Source organism: Spodoptera frugiperda, chromosome 2 (assembly GCF_023101765.2).
Source record: "Spodoptera frugiperda isolate SF20-4 chromosome 2, AGI-APGP_CSIRO_Sfru_2.0, whole genome shotgun sequence".
Lineage (NCBI taxonomy): Eukaryota > Metazoa > Arthropoda > Insecta > Lepidoptera > Noctuidae > Spodoptera > Spodoptera frugiperda.
Genome location: NC_064213.1, coordinates 487,106 through 513,175, shown reverse-complemented (window position 1 = coordinate 513,175; position 26,070 = coordinate 487,106). Strand labels below are relative to the sequence as shown.

Genomic DNA, 26,070 nt, shown 5'->3' with positions numbered 1-26,070 from the left:
TGAAACTACAAATATTCTTGTGTGATAAAGGAGCAATGGAGTAGGAAAATGGCTTGATGATCATAAGTTATTATGTATCTATTTTAACAAGTAATACATAGAAATATTTTTTTTTATGATAAATGGTTTTATTGCTTACGCTCATCAAGATTAAGAGTCTTTTAAAATCACTTTTGAACGTCAAAGCAAATATAATAAAATAAAAAAATTCTGTCTGTTGGTCAATCCTCTAGTGAAGCTATTTGCTCGTTCCAAAGTATAGGTTCCTATGGAGAAGAACGAGCAAGAAACTCCATAAGATACTCTTTTTCAATCAGATTCACAATATAATTCTTGGTTACATTGTTTCTATTGCTTCAACTATGCGAAAACAATGTAACACCAATATTCAGTCAAAGAAAATAACCTTGAGGACAACAAAATTAATGTAGTCAGTTAAAATTAACTCACACATACATATATCTCAAAACACGAGTGACTATTTTAGTCTCTCTATAATTCAAATTCAAATAAGCTGGCTAGAATGAAGTGGTCAACATAGTGAATAATATCCTAACTCAAATAGCTCGCGTGGTCACTCCCAGGCTAACTTATGTCCTGTTAAGTAATAACTTAGTTTATGCCCCGACTGTGGTTGTGTGGGTTCACAGCGCTATATCAAAGGCTAGATTATTATGAGAACTGTACTTTGGTTAGCTTTGGTCCCTGGATTCGACTTATTTTATTTTCTTTAGTTAGTTTTGGGCTCGTGTGTGAAAGTTTTTTTGTGTGTAGATTTGTATTGTATTGTAATGTTGGAGGTTTGGGTTACGTGCTTGGGAAAGATTTTTTAGTAATATTTTAGAACAAGTTCAATATGTAGACTTGTAGAGAGAATATGATATAAAAATAAACAGTTTAACACAAGACTTTTATGACCTGAAGATTATTATAGTACTTAGCGCTTCTGCACTGCTTTGCCCGCATTCGCGTGGAATAAAAGTATCCATCACCCAATTTCATACCCTGTCTGTAAACCAAATTTCATCAAAACCCGATCAATAGTTCAGCGTGATTGACGGACAAACAAAGTTTCACTTCTTTATAATACTGTAACAGCTTACTAACTACAGATTCAAAGCTGCCAAATATAGCGCAGAAGTCGATCACATAACCACAACGCCTACGCCACCATAATCCTCGGGGGACTAACTTTAAGGAATATATCACCAAGAAATGTTGTTATGTAAAGTATTCTAATGTATTCTACATTCCAAATCCGTCTTGCCATACAAATCCTGGGAAAAATACGAAAGAAATCACTAATATCATTATAATCCTCATTCACTGACATATATGTTCCCGGCCGATTACCATAATCAAATGCTAATCCGAATAATATAGTACCTACGTAGGGATGGGAAGCCGTATCCTTATTTTATCCGAATCGACATTATTTCCCGATACCTTTGTATTCGATACTGTAATCATAATTTGGGAACATAGCCGGCTATTTACTACTGATGGCTTCAAAGGAAATAATGTTATATGAACACAAAATGTTGAGTAAAGTTGGCATTTGTTGTAACGAAGTTGATAGATGATATCCGAATTTTTCGTGAAAGGTTTTTATGTATAATGTTGTTTGGTGTTGTCTTGGTGTAGTTAGGTAATTATTTTTTATATAATATACGAAATTGTTTGAAAATGATTACACAAACTACAATAATACTAGTATAAATTTATGCTTGAAAGAGTTAGGTGGTGCTAATTTATTGTACTTCATTTCATTTCAGACGTACTTAGTAAATATGAAATTGTCTATAGCGTATGCTAAGAAAAAATATGCCCATAACACAAACATGAAATAGTTTTGTATAGGTATATTATTATTTAAATCCATTTGAAAATTATATTTCCTTAAGAACCAACATGAATACGATAAAACCTAATTGCAAACTAAGTTTAATTTGAATACAATCAAGTTTTAACCTAGTTTTGTATTTTATTTGACACAAACTATGTATGTGACGGACGTCGCGTGATTATGTCAGTTGTGGCTACTATATGTAAATGTTAGTCATTAGAGCGATATTTCTATGAAATTAAACACGAATTGGAGTTGCATGGATTATAATTGTAACGTGTCACTGTTGAATAATTTCTTTGTTAATAACAGTTTTTTTAAAGCTAACAAAAATTAGCTTTGAAGTCTACAATTTATGTGTTAAACATAAATGAAAATAATTATTTATTGTTCATTTTCCTACACTGACTACTTTAAAGTTCAACTAATTACACTGGTTGACCTGCTGACATCAATAATCCGTGAGGGTCCACTGTTAGATGATAGGATCCATAGTCTAACAGAAGACCATCACGCACTTAGGCGTCCTCTTAAAATAATCTTCTCTTCAAGCTTAGCAAGTTGGTTGGAGATCTCAATTTCATAGGATCAAGTTCGCAAAATAGTCGAAAACTTTGTATTGAAAACTCGGTTGCCATAAAGAAGAAAGAAAAAGGATCATGTTCATTAAAAAACGCTGCTTTCTGACATCGGATTCGGATAAAGATGTACCAAATTAGCAAGGTCATAAAATATCCGAAAAAGCGTTGCACCATCACTATGAAGAAAATATCGCTATCGATAGGCGTTGAAAGAAAATCCACATTACCATAGAAATGGGACGCTGTGAGGGCGCACTCGGCCGTCACTCTGACGTAGAATATACACTCGCGGGCAAAATTATGTCGTAACACTATCGTATCATACAGAAATTGACTTTGTTGTTTTTGAATTCGGTTTTGTAACAAAAGTTATTCCGCAATTCCCAAAATTTCATTTCCAATGGGGTTTACTTCGATCGCCAGAAGTTTGCAAAAGGTCTGTCCTTTACAAGTTCTTTTTTTTTGTTTAAAACCCCCACAGATTTGGTGTTTTTATAACTTTGATAACAAAGAGGAAAACGTTAGATGCGTGGGCTCTCCTTTCATTGGCAAGAATTTTCTTTCACCAAAAATGTATTTGTAGGTTATGAGGAAAATATTTGGCTTATCAACCCAAAAAATATACTGCAAGCAATATTAAAAATCACGATAATTATCCTGCATGCATCCTTAGGGTACAGTTTCATACATAAATCGCGAGTCATAAATGTTACACTTTATTTTCGTGTGAGACCAATAAATTTTTACGAGGTTTCAGAATGTTCATTTAATGTTCACCGAAGGAAATATCGATATGAGATTTTTTGTATATATAAAGTGTGTGCTATCGAAACCAGGGATGGAATAAGATAGTTACTGTATAATGTGAATGTGATATAATCTAGACATTTCTAATCTTATCTAGGTCTTATTTCCAATTCCAATGTCTTCTTTGGTTCGTCTACTACGAACGTTGATTAGTTTTCGCGATTATTTCGCTTATCTGGGGGCACGGCAGTGCCCGCCAAGTCGAGCAAAAAAAAGCGGCACGGCCGTACCATCCTTTTCTCGAAGCAATTCGGGCCTTTTTCGACCCCCTATAATTCGGTTGTGGATAAAGCAAGAAACCTGAATCTTCAGTAACTAATCCGGCATTGTATAAACACGGAATATTTAAAATTTCAGTCAATTTGAACCAGTAGTTTAAGAATGACAACTTGTTAAAGTTTCTAAATTTTGTCACTCACTGACTCACCGATCATCAAAAGTCCAAGGCACTTCTAGCAGACTTAGAAGCTTCATATTTGGAATACATATAGAGTTTAGTGTCTTAATCATGGGAAAACTTAAATATTTTGTAATTTCGGTCCAGTTTTCCAAATACACCAACTGCATCAATAACTTTGTAATCCCATATAAATATATGGGATTACAAAGTTATTTATGCAGTTGGTGGTCGGTGGTGGTTATAAATTTAACTCTACAAAAAGAAGTGAGATCCCATCAAAAACATCCTGTAAAAAACCCAAGTCTCGCAGCTCAGTCTTTCTACCGTCAAAAGTTGTGAGATCCATGTAATACCAAGTCGGTTAATCTATTTAGTGTCTACTTGAAGGACCTTCTGTCTTAAGTTATTACATAAGTTATTATCATGCCAATATTAAAATATTTAACGTTTTAAACAAATAGATCGACTTGGACATCGCTTGATTTGATTATTAGTATGTATCACACTATACAGCACGACGGGCCAGCGACCAACAGGAACGAGAGTTTCAATCGCGTGAGGCGCGAGAGACTAAAGAATCTAATATAATATTGTAATATTCATTTTGTTTTCATGCGATGTCCAAGTCGATCTATTTGTTTAAAACGATAAATATTTTTAATATTGGCATGATAATAACTTATGTAATAACTTAAGACAGAAGGTCCTTCAAGTAGACACTAAATAGATTAACCGACTTGGTATTACATGGATCTCACAACTTTTGACGGTAGAAAGACTGAGCTGCGAGACTTGGGTTTTTTACAGGATGTTTTTGATGGGATTACTTATTCGTATGACTTTTTCTTTGAAACGAGATTTCTGTTTTCAAGAACCAAATTAAATCTGTATCTAATTTTAATCACTACATAGTATAAAACAAAGTCGCTTTTTCTGTCCCTATGTCCCTTTGTATGCTTAAATCTTTAAAAGTACGCAACGGATTTTGATGCAGTTTATTTATTAGATAGTGATTCAAGAGGAAGATTTATACGTATAATACATGCACATATCACTATTGCAACAAGGCGAAGCTGAGGCGGGTTGCTAGAACTGATATAATAATTTGACATACGTGCTCATTGAACATAATATCATCATCATCATCATATCAGCTACACGTCCACTGCTAAACAAAGGCCGTAATGACTTCTGGATAGACCGGTTGAAAGCGATCCTGCATCCAGCGTATAATTTCTGAACATAATTTGTTAGTAAATAAAAACACAGTATATTTTGTAACTACATACGTTCCTAAAAATAAAACCGTTTCATAATTTGAAGACGTAAGCATTCTGCTACCATTTTTATACAACGCCAGTGTATCCCACACACGATTAGGCACCCACGGGGAATAGAATATCATTTATTTGCATTGAATGTAGGTACAAATGTAAGGTCTTACAAAGATAAATCGTTCCTGGTACATTCTACCATCTGGCATGCAAACATTTTGAAAAATCTTAAAGCTAAAAACATTATTTAGGTACTATAATAACAACTTATTAAAATAAAGAAAACAAATCTACTATAACATTAAAGGATAATATAAATCTAATAAAATTTAAAAATTGAAAAATTTAAAAATTGAGATCACAAAAGTAAAAATTAAAAATAACAATAAACTTGCAGAAATCAGTCTACAAATCATCTAATAAAAAATCAGACACAGAATAATAACATTTTTGTATTAACAAAGATGCAAGTTCTTTTTTAACAATTCTTAAAGGTTGCTCCTTAATACTACTTGGAATCTTATTATAAATAACAGGTGCCATACCGAAGACACTTTTTTTAATAAGGCTGTTTTGTAAGCACCGGTACATAGCTTATCTTTGTATTGAGATCTGATAGTTGTAATTCGGTTAGTGGTGTCCTTTAAAGTAGGGTATAATTTGATGTTACTTTTGACAAAAATAGAAAGCTCTAATATGTAAATACAAGGAAAAGTTAATAGTTTATTATTTAGAAAGTAAGTTTTGCAGCTGTCTGTAACCTTTAACTTAAACATTGCTCTGATACAACGTTTTTGGGCTTTAAAAATGTTTTCTCGCTCACAACAATTGCCCCAGAATATAACACCAAATCTCAGATTTGACACTACCAAGCCATGATATGCTACTAGTATTGCATTAATATTTACTTTTTTGAAAGATTATGCAGTACATATGCTGATGAACCTAGTTTTTTGCAAATAGTTTCTGCTTGAGGTTTCCATGTAAGATGGTTGTCAATTAGGATGCCTAGAAATTTAGCCGTATTTGCTTCGTCGACTATTTGACCATTATAATTTATATTTAGGTTTTCAGATTTTACCCGTTGGTAAAAATGCATAGCTTTAGTTTTATCTATATTGATTAATAGGTTGTTATTATTGAGCCAGTCGATTATTGTTTTTAACGCACTATTAACATCTGTTTCGTATTTCTGTTTGTTAATACAATTAATTATAGCTGTACTGTCGTCGGCAAACAATACCATAGGACTAGAGACTTGACGAGGCAGATCGTTTATGTAGAGCAAGAAGAGTAACGGTCCGAGAACGCTTCCTTGGGGTACACCAAATTTGATGTATCTATAGGAAGATAAATATTTTATTTCTTGCTTAGATCTCATACAGACTCTGGAAACTTCTGTCACTTGCTTACGATTGCTTAAATAAGATTCTATTAGATCAAGAGCATTCCCGCGTATGCCATAAGCGTTTAGTTTTGACAAAAGCTTTTTATGATTAACATAATCAAAGGCTTTTGACATGTCTGTATAAATTGCACATACAGGTGTTTTAGTATCAACGTTTTTCATAACATTGTTTAACAAGTCATACACAGCCATATCGATGGTCCCAATTAAGAAAGTCGATAGTGACATTTTATCGATTTTCACTTTATTACATCATTAAATTAGGTGTAATGAGTTCTAAAATGTGAATATTTTATTTTATTAAAATTCATTTATTTTGACAGTTTTTTCAGTATCAAAATTGTCGATAATGATCGCGCGCCCGTTTAAGAATGTACGATGTGGCATTACGTGCCTTCTTGCTCGCACCGCACGGGGAGGGGAAGAGCGCGGGGAACGGCGGTTCTGCCACTACGCACATTGTTGGCGGGCGGAGCGCACGCGTCTCGTTGTTTTGACTGCTTTGTTTGTGTTCATGCTTTATTTTTAAATTTATATATTACTCAGCAATGTCGCATCGTTCTAAGCGCTTACTTGCTATTGTATTACAAGAAGATAAGAATAGTCAGCAAAAAAAACGAAACACAATTCCTGGGGATAAAGAAAAATGTGCATTATACGACGTGGAACCTGGTAAGTAGTATAATAATTATTTTTATATTAAAATAATGTACAGTTCTTATGCAAAGCAGTAATGGGTTATTTACGATTTTCAATTACCAATGCTTTTCTAAATAAATGAACACCGTACCCTATAAAAATGTAGGTAATGGTAGATCCGACATTTTTAACTGAACTCGAACATTACAAGATTGTCGGAAGTGCCACTTCCTACTTTCTTAGATGGATGTTAAGTAGGTCTGTTTGTTGGTAGTGTCACATTCGACATTATTAAATGTTTGCTAAATCTGTTGTTTTGTCGGTTGTAACACATACGACATTTTTAAACGGAACTAATATTAAATGGTAGTTTCTATTTGACACTACCGACTTTTTCAAATGGTTACACGATTTGTTTTTTTGACGAATGTATCTCTAATGATCTTTCAAAAATTCATAGCATCGATTACGTATCAATATTTTAGGAATGCACAATGTCTTTGGTCTTTTAAGGTACCTACCTATTAATTATTATGTTATCGGCTTACTCACGTAATGGTTTGACGAGGAACTCGACTAGTTTCAAGCCATGCTAGAGGCTCATATTCATGAGCAGCATTCCGCGACATGAGTTTTGCGCCAATCGCGCACTCTGACTGGAATCACGCGCAGTTTTTCGGCGCGCGCGACGATGTTGACTCGTTCGCCCAACACCTACGCAGCAGGCGCGCCACGCCGGCGAACGAGTCGTGTATTCCGGAATGCTGCTCATGAATATGAGCCTCTATAGCTTGAAACCGCCACGATCGATGTTTACACTCAGTGAAACTCATAGTCGAGTTCCTCGTCAAACAGTTACGTGAGTAAACTGATAACATAATAATTAATTTAGTATATCTCACGAAAGTTATAATAAAATTACCTACCTATTAACATAATTTCAATTTATTTTTAGATCGAGTTTCTTCTCCAGTACCAGCCGACTTTGAAAATGAACTAATTCAGCTGCAAGATTTGATGGGTGATGATGTTAGTGATCAGCATTTATCTCCACCATCTTTTGGTGAACATTTTACCACTACTGCTGAGGTCGAAGCAACTGGCAATATACCGAAAACCCCTGAAAATAACGAAATGACTGAAACGATTAATTATGCACCAACGACCTCTGAAAAGGCAAATTTTCCCGAGAAGACCGATATTGCCGAAATGGTTCCAGCCACTATACCCATCGATGTAACACCAGTCCCATCCCCAGTTCGTCCTCATAACCAAAACTGTGAATCTCGCTTTTGCCCCATATGTGTAGAAGACTGCATGATGAGCATTGATGACGTTTATCATAATCTCCCAACACCTTCAACGATGACAGATGCTTCTACTGTTTTAACACCTTCTACACACAAAGTTTCTAGAAAAAAAACTTACAAAATTGATATTGGCAAGAAAAGACAAAAGCACAAAGAAAATTGGACTATAATACAACGGAAAAAATTGAAGAATGAAGGAAAAGCTTATGAAAATTACAAAGGAAAACAAATAGCAGAAAAGTCACTAGGTGAAACTTGTGGAAAAACTTGCCGCTACAAGTGTACAGAAAATATAGATGCAAACCAAAGAGAGAAGATTTTTACAAAGTTCTGGAAACTGGGCGATCGTAAAAAACACTGGGAGTTTGTGATCAAATATTCTAAAAAAGTTCCTAAAGGACGTAACACTACAGAAGAAACCAAGCACAAGCGAGAAAACACTTTTGTCTACTACCTACCAAACTCAGAGAAAGAACCTAAAAGGGTTTGTAGAAAGATGTTTTTAAGTACTATATCCTCTGGTGAACGAATAGTAACTACGGCGTGGAAAAAGTATGATGGAGAAATCGCTGTAGCTGAAGACAAACGGGGCAAATATGAACACAGGCCTAGAGTTATCGATGACATGATGGTACAGAGCGTGAAAGACCATGTGAACTCGATCGATCGTGTTGAATCACATTACACGCGAAAAGACTCCAAAAAGTTATATTTAAATAATATAACTAGTACTGCGCAGATGTTCCGGTTGTATGAGGAATGGTGTGGATGGTATCCAGGTAAATATACAAACAAGGCAAATAAACGCCAGTACCGTGATATCGTGAATGCAAATTTCAATCTTGCTTTTCATCTACCGAAAAAAGATCGTTGTGATATTTGCCATGTATTTGATAATAATGAGTTTCCGAATGAAGAAGAAAAGCAACGATTCATTGAACATAAGGAGCACAAGAAAAAGATCGTGCTCTGAAAAATGCTGACAAAGCTGATGGAAGTACGAATGAAAAACTTGTTGTTGCAACGTTTGATTTCCAAAAAGTTCTTCAAACGCCACACGGAGAGGTAAGTACTTTCTACTATAAGAGGAAATTAAATGCTTTCAATTTCACCGTTTATGACGTCAATAAAAAAGCTGCAGTTTGCTATATGTGGCATGAGGTTATTGCAAAAAAGGGTGCGAATGAGGTTTCTAGCTGCTTATAGGCTTTTATAAAAGAAAATGCTGAAAAAGGGGTTGAGGAATTTAGGTTTTGGTCGGATAACTGCGCAGGGCAGAATCGAAATCGCATCGTGTTTGCTTTGTATCTTCTTGCTGCTAAAGAATTCGGAGTAACTATCATTCACAGATTTATGGAGAAAGGCCACACCCAAAATGTTCACGCAGTGATCGAGCGAGCAAGTGAACATAAAAATATTTATGTACCTGATGAATGGAATGTTCTTGTGCGTTGGTCAAAGACAGAAGGAGAACCGTATGCGGTGAAAGAAATGAACAAGGAAGATTTTTTTAATTTTAAAGGACTGTTGAATAACAAAAACTGGACAAAGGATGAAACTAATCAGGTGATGAGATGGAGTCAAATACGTGAAGTGAAAGTGAATAAAAGCGTCTATGATCGCATAGAATATAAGTACGATCTGGGTGAGGAACCTAAGCTTTTAATTGTTTTAAGGACAGGGAAAAGAAATAGCCAACGCACAAGGACGCATTTTGAACTCCACCAGGCTTATAACGATGAAAGCATCCCCATTCCGTATGAAAAGTACAGAGATCTGAACTCTATGTGCAATTCTTTGGCAATCCCAAAAAAATATCATACGTTCTATAAAAACTTGCCACATGTGCCCCCCAAAGACAGGAGAGTCACAAGGCAAGCTAGTGATGATGATGATAGTGATATTGACTAATAGTTATAATTAACCTTAATTATAATTAATTAATATTGCACATAGAGTTCAGATCTCTGTACTTTTTTTCCTTATTTTATATTTTGGTACAAGCTTTTGTGATACTATTATAAAAATGTTTATGTTATTATTATAAAACGTGATTTTGTTACCTAAGCTATTAAGCACTTAACCAAGATGAAACTGTAAGACTGATTAATCCTATATTTATGATAGATGGAAAGATTGAAGTGCCAAATTTAGTTTTTAGTTTTTAGATACATCTAAAAGATGTCACATGACTAATTTTAATCTATAGTTCTAACGGAATGGTCATTATTTTAATGTGTAAGAATACTCTTTTTTTAATAGTTTTAATAATAATTTAGCCAAATAAAGCTTTAAATAGGCGTAATCTTTATACGAACCTACCGAATATTGTTGTAAGTAGTTGATTTTTAGGTGTTTTTTATGTCACATAAACAAATATGTATAACATTATGTTTGTTGATTAATACATGTTCGATTTTTATATATTTTTATTATTTTGACCGAACCTCCTAACCCATATTCAACATTTTTAATTCACAATTTAACATTAAAAAACGTCGCATGTGCCACTTCCAACCAAGTTCATTAATAGAAACCCAATTAAAAATGTCGAATCTGTCATAACCGACAGTCGTTCAGTATTTTTTAGATAAATAATGTCGCAAGTGCATTTCCTCTTAAAATACAAGTATTTATTTAATTTTATATATTGCATAAAATAAAGATACATATATTTAAGATATATTCTAAGTTTAAAGTTTCTGCGATTTCTACTTTCTTTTTGGGCGAGAAAACAAATTTCAAACTGCTCTACTGAAAAGTGGTCATTTTGAAGATACGACTTTCTTAATTGGGACCATCGATATTTATGTTTTTATTCTTTCTAAACCCTTTTTATTCGTCGCAAAGAATGTTGAATTTAGTTAGAAATTTATACAGGGATTCGTAAATAACTTTTTCGAATATTTTTGAAATTATAGGTATTAAGGCAATTGGCCTGTAGTTTGCCATATTCTCTTTATCGTTCTTTTTGAAAAGTGGTTTAACTACGACGCTTTTTAAACTGTCAGGAAATATTCCAGTACTGATACTGTTATTTATGATGTGACATAGTGGGGCCGCTATGCTACTGGATACAAATTTTATTACGGTTGTTGAGATGCCATCATAGCCGAAACTCTTTTTGGGGAAATATTCTTTTATTGAATTCCCAGGATTTTGCGCGTCATAATATTAATATTAAAAGTTTATTTGTTCGCTTCAGGACCAATATTGTTCCGCTGAATAAAAATATTTCAATATTTTGATAAAGCAATTTCTTTAAATAAGAGAATCTCAAGATATTGTAGTAGTAATCGTATGTATTGTGTCTATGTGTTTGTTGTTCCATACAAAAATAAAAAAGCGATTTTCAACGGTTTCATTTGTGAAAACAGTTTGAAATTTTCTCAAGGAAAATTGTGTCGTGTTGGAGAGATAAGTTTTATTTTTATTTTTTGGAAGATGTCTTTTTTTCCTTGGCTCTGAGATTTGGATTACATTGTTCCTTTACAAACTGAGGTCTTTGTGTCATTTGATGCCTTTTGTTGCAATAACCGCGAGATTTTATCACACAGATAACTTGAGTTATAAAACAAAATGATATACGTACTACACAAAAATCAATAAAGGTTAATATCACAATTTATTTTTAGACCAAAAATATTATATTTTAATCCAACCTTGACACTCCATTTAACCTCAGAACCGTTAAACAAAACGCGAACAAAATTACTACGCTTAACACCTTCAAAAATAACAAAACAACAGTTTAAGGATCGAATAAAATCTGAATACAAAAATAACCGTTCCCTATTCCATTGGTATCTCTTTATAAACTCCTTACAATGAACTTTGTCTGTCATCAAATGTTCTAAATGCGTGCCCATCAATTTTCCATTAACGTGTAATGACCCCAGAACAGGTACTGTAATCTCTTTTTCTCAATTTCAACCCGTAAACCGATTTGTAACGTTTTGTATGTTCATACTTATTTGTATTCCCTTTTTGTTATAGGTACGGCTATTTTTGGAAGCATACTTCTTTGGGATATAAAAGGCACAATTGGATTTGCTTTCTATGATGTTATTTGGTGACTTTTGTTCTTGACTGTCTCGGTGTAATGTTGTTTGGTTGGTAAAATCTGTCCTCAAATTGTCAGTAATCGTATAAAATTGTGACCGGTGTTCAAATACACTATTTGAGTCTATTACTAGGCATAATAGGTGTACCTACTTTGTATTACCGTATCTACTGACATTATTATTAGCATAGGTACTTAATTTATACAAATAAAATGTATGTAAGCCCACACAATATATATATCCGTACCTACAACTACTAATCGAAATAAAACAAAAAAATGTTAGGGACGCCTTAAATTTTCCTCCATCGTCCCTTTTGCGAGTCAGGTGAGGCCTGACTCGCTTTTAACCACTCTTTACGGGTATACCACTAAAAAAATATCCAATTTTGACCAAAATACGACTGGTCCCAAAGTTTTCGTAGCAAGTGCTCAGGTAGCTAATCGAATCGACCTTTGGTTGGGCCGAGAGAAAATAATGTGACCCCTAAACGGATGGTTGGAAGTCCGGGCTCGTTATCAAATTACCTGTATTTTTTAGGTAAGTGCTCGCGAAATTAGGGACTAGGATTCTGCAATTTCAAGTTAGATAAAGAAATTAAAAAGTTAAATTGCATTACTGATTCCTAAAGGTTGATTATGCGGATGGAATTTCGGACACACGAAAAAAGCACCAAATGAAAGTCCAGCAATTCTCGGGACCGGGAATCAAACTCGAACCCTTGCCTGGCAGTCGCACTTGCGACCACTCGACTAATGAGGCAGTCTGAAATGATCGTACGTAGCACAAACACTGATTACACCAATATTCAGCACTAAACAACGCTAATGCCACAAAACCTAATATAGAACCCAGTCTCAATACGTCACGAGATCCAATAGATTGCAACTGCCCAAAGCACATCTAAGGCGATTTGATTCACAAACCTCTTGCGTCACAGGCAGACACTGGTGACAATACCCTTGTATTGCCAGTGACGTCACAGAATAGTAAACTACAGAACGTTCTTGAAATACAATAGAGTATTCACAAAGTCATAACTGTACAATAAAACAAAGTAAAATCTGTCCAAGTACTTCTGAATAAGTAAAGTAATATGAAGAGTGGAGCGCATTGTGTAGTACTTAATGCAGAGCCGTTATTGTAAGAGAGCTGAAAGTGTCATAACTGATTACGATTGTATCGTTCGTAATGATACCTCATTTTCACTTTATACGTTATTTACCACGAAAAGCATTAATATGATTTTCAGACTTTGAGAAACTACCAAAAAATCTATGAAGAAGCCAAAATCAATTCAATGTTAACACTAATATTTATAGCTTTATAAGTTTTTAAACTGACATGGTCACTAACACTAGAATTGAACTTGAAACGGGATATTTACCATGTTTTTAAATTTTTATGAGTTTCGGAAATATCGGTAACTAATAAAAATATTGAAAAACATGGTAAATATCCCGTTTCAAGTTTGAAGTCTAAAATAACTTTTTTATTTCATTCTATGTCGTGATTTTATTCCCCTTTCCTAGACAGGATACCCTTAACCCAGTGCGTCTGATACACAACCAACACTATTTACTTTATCACACAAGACAGGAAGCTTCCTCGAAAGTGCCACATTTTTCGCTAGAAAAAATCCAAGTAGGTTTCCATTTTGTCTCAATTCAAGGTCCCCTAAGACATTGAGACGATTGCTACCGTGGGAGAATATAATAATCTTTTCTTATCTGATGTGTTTTCCAGAAGACTGGAGTATGCTGGATGCTGATAGCATTTATAAAAGAAGTCAAGTGGAATTAATGAAGGGAAAACATGAACGAGGAAATGACCTTGAAACCTGCAATAAAAGAACAGACTCTTTTTTAAAAGGATGACTATACACTTGGAACTTCATTGGTATTCAGGGTTTCCATTTTTTGTAAGGGTGGAAAATCATCCAAAGATATCTGCCACAATTTTATTGTAACTTTCGTGAGACATACTAAATTAATTATTATTTTATCGGCTTACTCACGTAATTGTTTGACGAGGCACTCGACTAGTTTCAAGCCATGCTAGGGGCTCATATTCATGAACAGCATTCTGCGACACATAACGCGGCGATTGTCGCGCTGCTACTTTGGACGAGGTGAGAGGGAGTGTCAGACTCTTAAACAACCACTGATTTTCGAGCCAGAGCTCCGGATAGAAAGTGCCGATCGCTTACTGTTTATAATATTTAAATCAGCCCAAGGTTCCAAAGTCCTGTTTGTAAAATCACCGTATTTTAATATGTTCAGGGATCAAGGTAAAGTTTGATTTAGGGCCAGATTTATAGAACTATCAACATGTAAATGGTTGGATTAAGACATAAATTCCCTATCCTAGATTTTATATCTAGGCATAAATCTCATTCGGTCGTTTCGCATTAATTTTCAGGTTGACTCCGCTACCGCTAGACACATAAACCTGTTTATATAAAATGGAACAAAAATGTTCAACATTTTGCTATGTGCGATTAATGTAGAAGATTTTTTCGATACTTCTAAATTACTACTTACTACTACCACTGACAGTTCAATATCGCTTGATATCAAGTTTAATAGCTCACATTTCTTAGCTCTCCTTCCTAAGGATTCCGTTAGAGTAATTGCATCGCAACTTTGGATCCCTCTCATAACCTTTTGGGCTTCTCCTTTTGGCTCTATATGTTCATACAGGTAAAAGACATATATTTATAAAGATGCAAAGCTATTTGATGATCACAGTTTACCAGTTCCCATCGTTTCGTGAACATCTGTAGGATCAGAGATATTGGAACGTTGCCAAACTAGAGCTTGTTAACTAAACTCGTAGACACGTATTTAATACCCTCATATATCTTACTTTGAATGTCGTTTCATGGTGTAAATGAATGTGTCGGTTTATTAAGATCCTTTATAAAGATGTTTTTAATAAATCTTGTTGTTTCTTCACATAGTTTACATACATAACTTCACGCCTTTCTCTCATGGTAGGCAGAGACAATGGAACGCCAATTGCTACGAATCTTACACCTCTTTCGCTTCATCGACAGTCATCAGTCTTTTCATGCATGCTCGTCGGTTAAGGGTACTTTTTAATTTGGCCCTTCTTTAATATATCGCCAATCTGATCTCTATTTATCTGTTTAGGGCGCCCTCTACCGACGCCCCCATTCAAATAGATTACTTACTAAAAATCTGTACATACATATGTATTTTTAAAAGATATAAACTTATCATTCATGCTTAAAATATTTGATACTAGCACAGTAAGCGCATTCAAAGCAGGCTTTCATCTACTGAACAAAAAGATTAGTGATCGAACAACAAAAATATTAAAAGCGAGAATTCCCTTGTAAATTGGATTTTGTTGGCTTATTGTAAACGGTTAGTTGATGTGTAACATTGCAAGTACTTATTTTGTTGGTTGTCGCGGACATAAATCCCGAATATTGTAGTCAGGTCACGCAAACTGATATTATGTTTGAAATTGGTGCTCAACTTCAAGTGTTAACAATATTTACATAGAAAGTCCACTTTGTGGAAGCGTTTGGTTAGTTCAGTTAATGTTTGTTAAAACTCGCTGTGGATGATGCGACGAACACTGATCGAACATTGTTTGACAATATATACATTATGAAAGTTACTAGTTTTTTCCAATTATGTAAAAGATATTCACCATTTTTTTTTTGAGGATGGAAATCATCCATTTACTTCTACCGCCTGGGGTGAGTCGAGAAGGAGTGACAAACTCTCACTGACTATAAACCACCCCTTTCCTACTTCTGCTATTTCGAGCCGAAGCCCCGGTAACCTGCTAGGCAGCCCGAGCCCCAGGTCATATTCCTACGCTACTATAGTTAATAGCTAGTTATCTACCTAAATACGATAGATTTACCTACAGTTATTATTACTTTCAAAGTTTTGATTGGAGTTTGTGTGGGGAGACCTTCATCAGGCGCCTAAATTTTTGGGGAGGAAGACTAGGGAGTGTGGCATTTTAACCTAAGTAAAACCACCCGGTGGTCACCTTCAGCCCAGTTGTCAATATGAGAGGTTATTTAAACTGGTTCGGTGCTCTACCTCTAAAGTCCAAACTTAAAGATTTTGTTATATTACCTATCTAAAAGTAGAACTTTCTCATTCCCATTTACCGTTTAGTCCCATAAGATCAAACTCCATAAAAATAGACGCGTTTTAATTTAAAACTCATCAGCTTCCGTAACTCATATCCCGACACATAAGTCCTCTACACTCGTATAAAACAAAATCATCAACTTAGTTGGGATTTCCCGAAGGACCTCTCGACAAACAAACGTGGATTCATCTACGTCCCGTTCGTGCGAATATGAACTGAACTGGCTAGAACATACGAGTGATTTTATAATGACATCTCGTAATTAAGGCTTAGCTACTTTTAACGGCTCAATTCTTTTAGTAGTTTTTTTATGTACTAATTAATACGTATACTTGAAAACGGTAGGGGAAGGGATGAAACTAATCCGATTGTAGTGTTCGGGAGAGGATCGAATCGATTGTTTAGCTTTTGTTCTTCTCTAGCATATAATACATAGGTACATTTTGCTTTGTTGCGAGTTTTTATGTAGTGTGTTCTGTGACAAAATTTTGATATAGGTTCTTACTAATTTGTTTATGTTTTTAAACGTACTTTTTATATTATCTTATGCTCTCGTACTTCTTAAAAACATATACACATCAGATAGCACATACAAGACGACGAGACGTATAAAAAATCTACACAATTTCGTTGAAACCAATAAAAAATCTTATTTAACAGAGCCTCCCAATCCGAAGAATCCTTTTCTCGTCTCGTACAAGTTCCCCCACTTACTTTTACTGATGACAATTTAACTTTCCTTAGAATCTCGTGATCGTTCAGTGAGCAATGGAAAGGATTCCCAAACTCCTTTAATGTTCTCTGGGCTATATTTTGGACGTTCACCCAGGGGCCTACTTAATGTTGACACAGCAAACTCGACACACTAGGTTCCAGCTAGAACTAGAGCCTTTTGTTTCAGAAGTTTTTGTTACTCAAAGTTAGGGACGAAGAATTGATCGTCCTTAAAACTATTCGGAATCTTTTTTAGGTATTAGGTTTAAGACAAGATCTAGTGATTCAGTGATTCAGCAAATCTTTCAAGGTCGTTGAAGTGAGACACAGCTGTTTAATAAGTAAGAATAGTTTAATTTTTGATGACAACTTCAATGAGTTGGTGACAGTTTAAGATGAATTGGAGGGTCGTCTTGAGAATGAATTTGATTTCTAAGATATAATTTTAAACAGGTAAATAGAAAATATTGAGTAGGATTTTGTACTCTAAACCAATTAACCAAGTACATTGTGTTTTCCAATATTAGTAAGTTTGACCTTGAGAATAAACTAAAGAGCTCACAGCTCACAAAACATCGTTTGCTAACCAATGAGCGACGCGATTTCAAACGCTTTATAATAAATATTGTATTTCTTCGAGTTTTGACAGCCCTTACTGTCATGATTTAGCGTGACTAGAGTTTGGCTAGTTTTTATGACGTAAGTGATCAGTAAATATGAGTGACACTGACCCTCCTTGGCATAGGTCACGGAGATATAACATTTCGGCGTAAAATATTTTATGACACATTTCAAGTGACAATATTTTTCTCGGGAAAATAAATCTTATTTGCTGCTCGAGTATAAAATATTCAACGACAATAAACCAAGTGAGTTAGCCATTCAATTTGTAATTCAGGCCTTTGTTCAGGATCTTTGAATTAAATTTGAAGACATAAAGTTTGAGCGTACACCGTTTTTATTTTATGAATGAACTTAAAAATATACCCTACATTTTCTAACTTACACCAATTTTGTAAAACTTAAAGGGTTAGTCTGAAATTAGTTTCATATTTTACAATTTTAATACGTTTCGGAGTTTGAAATTATAAAACTGAAACTTTTAATCAAATAGTTATTTTAAAAGTTTAAACTTAATTAAATAACTTGTGGCTAGATGACAGCTGTAAGTTAATTAAGTAGGTTTATTGATATTAAAGTGACCAATTACTTTCGGTTCAATTTAATGTAGAATTAAATGAAAATATTTAAGTGTGAGCCACGCACTTGTATCGCCTCTGGTGATCGGAGTGATACCACGGCCTCACAGAAAACCGACGTGAAATAATGCTTGCATTGTGTCGTTTACCACCTTATAAAAAAAAAGAAAATAAAAAGCTTCCCAATCTTCCCAATAATCCCGATTCCCCAACGTTTTATTGCCAGACAACTTTTGTTTACTTGTATCTACATAGCTGACCTGAAGCCCGCCTACGAGAACTGACCCTTATACCTGAGACCTCAATTTTTAGTTTCAAGCGGTTATCCAAAAACGCGATCTACATAGTAACATGTTTATATTAAGATATATGTTTATTCAAATATTATAGAGAGATGATAAAATATGATCATCACCCAATTCTCTGAACACGTTGTACTAAGAAGTTCCAAATGGAAAACTCAGAACTGCGTACTTCTTTGATGTGCAAAGAAGTACGCAGAACAGTTATTTTGTTCAGAGAAATTAAATAATTTCTTGAAGGTTGAGTAACGAGCAATGGATCTGGAAGGTTCATAAACTTTCCTGTTGCCAACAGTTGCTGTTGATAGAACCTCCTCAATCAATAGACCAAACTATGAACTTCCCATGAACTTTGCTCATCTGGGAGAAGTTCATAAAGAGCAGTAAAGAACTCGCAGCTGCTAGTTACTTTGCAGTCAGTAGAAATAAATAAAGTTCATGAAAAGTTGAAGGAAGAGGTTATGGACCTTTAAATGCTGTAAGACTTTTAGAAACACGAATAACTACGATTAAAAATTCCAACTTCAAACACCATACACTAAAGACACGTCTTAAACTTACTTAAGCACGTATTAATCCGAAATGTTCTACATTAAAATAAAATCAACAATAAAAATATACATATAATAGTCAAATATTTACATGACGTATTTATATACCATACCTAGAATATCTAATCTGCATAAAACAATCACACTTCACTGTGATTACAATCTTGCAACCGTGTCTGAATTTCAGCAGCTGAATGCAAATTGCATTGTTACAAACATTGAATACTGGGAAGCATACCGGTCGGCATTGGATTTAAATTTTGATGGATTTACACTGAAAACAGACTTCACTAATACTTCAGTAGTTTCCAAGGCTTAATACCGCACAAATTACAAAATAAAGCGAAATTGATTTGATTATATTTTCGTTATATTCTTATTTTAGTATGATGGATTACTAACCGTATCTAATATAGAATAAAATAGGATATTGCTTAAAGCTTTTTATACATACACTTCATATAAAATAGGCCTTAAGCAAAATAATGTAATATGTCCTGTTTTTCGTTGGAGAAAATGAAAAAATGTTATGAGAATCTGCCGTTATTTTGATTGATTTGCTAGCACAGTGTAGTTTATTGAAATGTTCATAAGTGATATTTTTATAGTAAATTACGTGAGACATACAAAATTTACTAAAAATAACTGTTTACTTACGTAATTATATTGAGAAAAGCTCTACTAGTTTCGAGTCACAGAGGGACTCTTCATCATGAGCGCGTGAGTGTGCAACACAAGTCCCTCTGCGACTCGTGTTTTTAGTTAACTTCACAAGTTAGTTTTAGAAGTTTTAACAAGAAATATCTTCACTAGACTACGGTTCGGAAATACGAATGTGTTTCACTTTTGTATTATTGACTATTTCCCCTGAATCTACTTATTTATTAATTTATGTACACACATACATGACATAGGGAAATAATACTAAACAAAGGTACAAAGACACTGCATATCCCTATTTTTTTCCTGCAGTCAACACAACATATGGCATCATGAATCTAATGGCCATGGAAAATGAATACACCATTTTGTTAGCGTAATTCTGTAACCTAATAGAGATACGTAGTAGTAATGGAAATTGGTCACTATTCACAATCGTTGAAAACGGCTCACTTGGAAAAATACTTTGACGCCACATTACATAGATGAGTACAAAAGTATGAAAGGAAAAAATTTAAGTAAAAAATTCGAACAATGGATCAAACAATATTCAGTTACTATACGATATTGGAATCAATCTATTTGATGAATACTCGAAATGCCGCAAAGCCGTTTTTGTTTCCTCACCAGACAACCTTGACAGTGGCAGACAAACTGACAAATTGTTTCTTTATCTACTAGTGTTATGTGTACAAGTTATATGAAGTCTTATTTACTTAACTGGAGTACTGATTACGAGTTGTTTAATTAAATAGATAATATTATTGTATCTTAGTAATAGACGTCTTACGACGGAATTGGGGATTTTTTTTACTGTATATCGATGAAAGAAAAGGAGGTTAATTGACCTCTATGAGTGTTAATTTACGAATTTAGATTTTTACATTATTATTTCTATTAATATTCGTTTTTTTATAATAAGTCTAATCAATAACTTTTTGGGTGTTGGGAGTTTAAGGGTGGTTGGGGAATCAGAAATTAGGTAGAGGGGTTATTGGGCCCCACTAACTCAATGAAACAAAACGCAAGCTTTGCTTCACGTCGGTTTTCTGTGGTATCACTCCGGTCAAGCCAGCCCATTCGTGCCGGTGCATGGCTTTTCCACACATATCTGTATGAAAACGGCTTAAACAACATGAGCTGATAAAGAGTGACAATTATTCATTAAAATACGTATCTCTTTCTCTAAAAATTGGATTTAAAAAAAAAACCTAGAAAAGCTATCGTGGTTTGAAAAAACATGTTACCCGCATGTGTAGCAAGCGAGGCAGTTTTTGTATCGTTACACACAGACTGTAGCTCTAGTGAAGCCTAGTGCTTCGATACTTAGGAATAGCTGAAAGAATTCATATTTCAAGCTCAGCGCTATGCTCCATATTTTTTTTTGCTATTTTAAGAGCGTGCCGTAACGACTGTATCGATGCTCCACTTGAGTACTTTCTATCGTAAGTAACATGAGATCAGATTTTATGGATCATTTATACCCATAAGGAGACACAGACTCCGGCAAAAAAAAACAAAATTGAGTGAAACAGTTTGACGACGACTGTTTTTCGTGTGTCGCGAAATGCTGTTCATAAATATGTGCCTCTAGCATGGCTTGAAACTAATCGAGTTCCTTGTCAAACAGTTATGTGAGTAAGCCGATAACATAATAATTAATTTAGTATGTCTCACGAAAGTTATAATGACATTGAGACTTTACATTATGTCGAATAGTGTCAAATACTTAGGTGTCTTGATAAATTCAATTTTGTCTTTCCCTTAGTGTGATCGGTATTAGACATAATATATAACTAGGTATAGACAGCTACTATTTCACAGGATAATGTGAGCGATGTGCAAAACACTACCTAGAATATACCTGTCCCAGTATACACGTATCCTGCAAATAATTATATAATTTATCATACAGCTTGCCATCTGGTCGCTGTCGTGACGTCACATGACTGATAGTGCCCGCTAAGTAACGAGGTTACACATCAATTTAGTTCAGCTAAAACGATTGTGTGTTTACTGCAAGACATCCTGTATACAATGTGATAGGGGTGAGACTTCTAACCCGTTAAGGCTGAGTACTACATCTAATTTTATCGACAAAAGTCGGGGGTCGAAGAGGTCGAATCCCCTCCCCCTAAAAATTATGGCTATTTTAATATTTTTTTTACTTTTTTTGATATCAAAGGTTGTATGCGTCGTAGAAACAAAAAAAAAGACGACAAACGGTAGCTAATAACCTTGGCTAACTAATTCATTACTTTTTTCATATGTTTGATAATGTTTTGGTGAGAAAAAATCATTTGTGAATTATTTTTACCGAAAAAATCACTATTTTTCAATATTTTCAATTAGGGGTTCAACCCCCATATTATTTTTTTTGTCGATAAAATTAGATGTAGTACTCAGCCTTAACGGGTTAGAAGTCCCACCCCTATCACATTGTATACTGATAGTATGCCTGACTTAGTTACTGGTCATGGTGGCTCACGAATAATTTATGCCACTTGGAATTTGGTGGCCTTTAATGAGGCAATTTAGATGGGAGCCGTAAGGGGCTACGTGGGGGTTACGTTGTCAAATGGGTTTTTTTAAAAGTGTCTTTGGCCAATGTAACTTGTAAAATTCTATCCTTTTTCTACTTGTAACATTAGAAGAAAAAATAATATATCCCGTGGGATATTCTATAATATCATATTTTTAATAGGTACTAATACTACAGGATATTCTTATTTAGTTTTTTCTTCTAACTTGGTTAAATTATGTAAAACCGAGTGAAAAAAAAACTTTTTATGTATAATCCATACATAATGTCAAAAAGTTTTTGGAGTTAACATTATTTAATGCTACCTTTTATAATTATTGTGTTTAAAATTGTGTCAGTTTCGCTTCGTTACCAAAAGCAGCCATAAGTACAGAGAAAATGTTCACAGAATATAATGTCGCTTTTATGCGTTTCTGTGCTTACATCTGCAGTAACTGTGAGTATTGTAGTTATCTTTATACGACGATAATAAAATAAGATGTAAACCGAGTATTCTTATTCTCAAGCCAATCACGTAAAAGGTGTTAGAACCGTAAACTTATTTCAAGTGATAGTCGACATTTTCACAAAAAAAAGTTCAATGTTTTACAAAATTGGTACTTTTACGTAAGACGGCTCGTCTACCAAGAGTTTCAAGTCGAGATTGTAACCGTTTAGTGCCTCTCTTAAAGGAAAATGGCTGCCAATGTCTTATGTAACATCAAACCTTATTTGTGACTTACTCGTATTATATAATAATATAATTATATAATGATCACGAAAAATCGAATTATTACAACTAAGGAAATGCCTCATTTATCAGCCCATGGCAAGTCGGCGAATAAATTGATAAAGATTAATATTACAAGACAAAAAGAAAATGAATCAAAGAATTTATCTAGTTCTATGTTTTTATATCTCTGTCGGTTGCCTTTTTATCATAGTTTTGTTTTTTTGAGGTTTGATTAATTAATGTTTCTTCATAGATAACCAGTTAATTGGTCACGGAATGACGAAAATTGCGTGCAGCTGATAACACCATGATACCACGGCCTCACAGAAAACCGACGTGAAACAACGCTTGCGTAGTGTTTCGTTGTAGGAGGGAGGTAACCTGAACCAATCCCCGATTAAATTCCTCGCCCCCAAAAGGCAGGCAACGCACTCGTAATGCCTCTGGTGTTTCGGGTGTCCATGGACGACTGTGATTGCTTACCATCAGGTGATCCGTTTGCTCGTTTACCGGCTTTTAGTACAAAAAAGACAGCTTATTTCTTTATGTACTGAATCGTATCGGGATATATTGATATATTTAACTACAGTCTTCCATACAACAGCTCTTTAAATTTAAATCTCATACGACAGTGAATCATTGCGTCGATAAACACTGATTGAACATTATCTGGCCGCACCAACCGTCCAATAAAACATGCATATATAAATGTCACTATTTACGTTCATAACGTTTTATGAGTATTGCAACGTCACGCCTTTTATCCCCGAAGGGGTAGGTGCACATTATAGCAGTAAGAGTAATGCCCCTCTACAATGTACACCCACTTTTCACCATTTGTATTATAAATCTAAAGTAATAGGGGGTGAGTCTATTGCTATATACACTGGGTAGAAGACCAGACTCCATGCAATCACTAAGAAATTTGTTATTTGTATAGTTTGCCCGACCCGGGAATCGAACCTGAAACCCCTTGTCCAGTAGTCGCAATTACGACCACGCGACCAACTAGGGAGTTTTTACGAGTATGTAGTAAAATAATGATGTAAATTGAAATATGGGTATATTGACACTCTCCTTGGTTTATGGACGTTATAAAAGTGTATGTTTTGGTACAGGTATAGTGCTTCAACGTGCCGGAAAGCAGCTCCATACTTTTACCGCCAAATAGTGTTAGAGTGATCCGATTTAAAGATATGGATGGGAGACAGGAGGTCGTGGCAAAGCTTCACCTTAGGGCTGTGAACCGAAGTGGTTTGATAAAAATATCTATAGAAAAATCTATGACTAAAATGTGAATAGGTACAACAACTTAAGAGTGCTTTTACACCAGAGATGTGTTATGCAACGTTGCGGTGAATGCGTTTGGCTTTCACCAATTATTATATTAATTCGTACACATACCTTAGCACTGGTGGAAACGGAATGAACTAACTTATATTTTTTATATGGAAAGATGCGTGCTATGGATGTGTGCTATAGATGGCTTTGCTCGCATAGCTATATATAGGGTATAGCTATATATAGGGTAAGCTATAGCTTAGTATCAAGTGGTAACCCTCACATAGTTTCATAGCTTAGCTCTTCCATCTTTGTAGCCTGGCTACAAGGCACATCTGTGGTGGAAAATTACCCTAAATCACGTAATATTCCAATATGATCCATACTGTAAATGAACGATGAAATTAATCTACGGTAAAGGTATTCTATTTGTATGAAAAAACCATCACAACCCAAAAAACTCCGATCTTCTCTCATCAAAGATACAGCCACTATAAAGTTGCCCCTAAAAGTTATTTACGGTATTCCTCTTGGAGGGTTTACGAGCGAATCTGATAAAGAATATAAATGCGTTCAATTCCGCGTGACGTATTGAAATTACGTTGAGCAATGCAGCGCAGTACGGCGGCCTGCGAGTCGGGTATTAAGGGATCCGCGGTTTTTTTGTGAAGCTGGCTTTACAATGTCGAATGGAATTCTATTAATGCAGTCTCCCACAGACTATTATTATAAGGAATGAGATAAATAATGGATGCACTGGTCTAGAACGAAATAGCTCTGTGATTGCCATTTCTGTCTCGTTGGTCGAGTGGTCGTAAGTGCGACTGCTAGACAAGCGGTTTCAAGTTCGATTCCCGGGTTGGGAAAAGTATTACTGGGTTTATTTGGTTTTTCGATAATTTCTCAGTAGTAGCACGGAGTCTGAAATTGTGCCTAGTATATGGCAATAGGCTTACCCCCTATTACCTACCCCGACTGAAAAGTGGGTGTACATTGTATAGCGACATTACGTGCCGTAATGTGCACCTCTGCCTACCCCTTTGGGATAAAGAGGTGTGACGTTGTTGCCATTTCTACTTTTACATTTTTATTATCATTGCCTAAAACTGTAATTTGAGAACTAAAGTCTTATCTTGTAACTGTGTATTCGAGTTTTAATACAACCATTTCACGTTTTACAGCTTTCTTGGGAATGATTTTATACACTTCTGATGTTACAATCGAACATTAGGTAATAGTCTCCCGAAGAAATATAAAATAGATACTAAAATGCGGATTTGTAAAATCTTAACGAGGTACAAAACACTAATGGATTGGGCAGTAAACGTTGATCTGTGTGACAATAAAGTTTGTGGGACAACTGGTTCACTCAGTAAAGGGAATTGTGATATTCTATCGAGCCCGTTAGCCTCGAGTGAGTATTGCCCGGGGAGGTACATTGGAAGTCCGTTACAATAAACTTTGATGCCGATCCCGCCCCGCTGTGTGTGACGCAAACTTTATTGTTTCAAATGACCCAGATGATTGATATAGTATGTTCTTTTATCTTTTTCCCTGATATCTTTTAGTCGATTGAAGAGGTTGGCAGTTTTCTTTTTCGATTTCTACTGGATTAATCTTATGTAATTCTAGCTTCT

At 34.8% G+C, this 26,070-nt stretch overlaps 2 protein-coding genes across 2 annotated transcripts in view; one reads left to right on the top strand and one right to left on the bottom strand.

Moving 5' to 3' along the window:
- Window positions 1-26,070, bottom strand: part of LOC118269274 (metabotropic glutamate receptor 2) — a 212,100-nt gene that overhangs the window by 110,642 nt on the left and 75,388 nt on the right. The gene's annotated exons all lie outside the window — the stretch shown is intronic.
- LOC126911841 (uncharacterized) lies at window positions 6,512-10,687 on the top strand. The gene is made up of 2 exons (XM_050700810.1): window positions 6,512-6,988; window positions 7,911-10,687. Exons 1-2 carry the CDS (start codon window positions 6,865-6,867, stop codon window positions 9,236-9,238), a joined length of 1,452 nt encoding a protein of 483 aa, XP_050556767.1. The 5' UTR covers window positions 6,512-6,864; the 3' UTR covers window positions 9,239-10,687.

Excerpts from the sequence above, each read along its gene's own strand:
- LOC126911841 (XM_050700810.1), top strand. The coding sequence starts at position 6,865 with ATGTCGCATCGTTCTAAGCGCTTACTTGCTATTGTATTACAAGAAGAT. Across the intron at positions 6,989-7,910 it reads ATTATACGACGTGGAACCTG|ATCGAGTTTCTTCTCCAGTA; the intron begins GTAAGTAGTATA and ends ATTTATTTTTAG.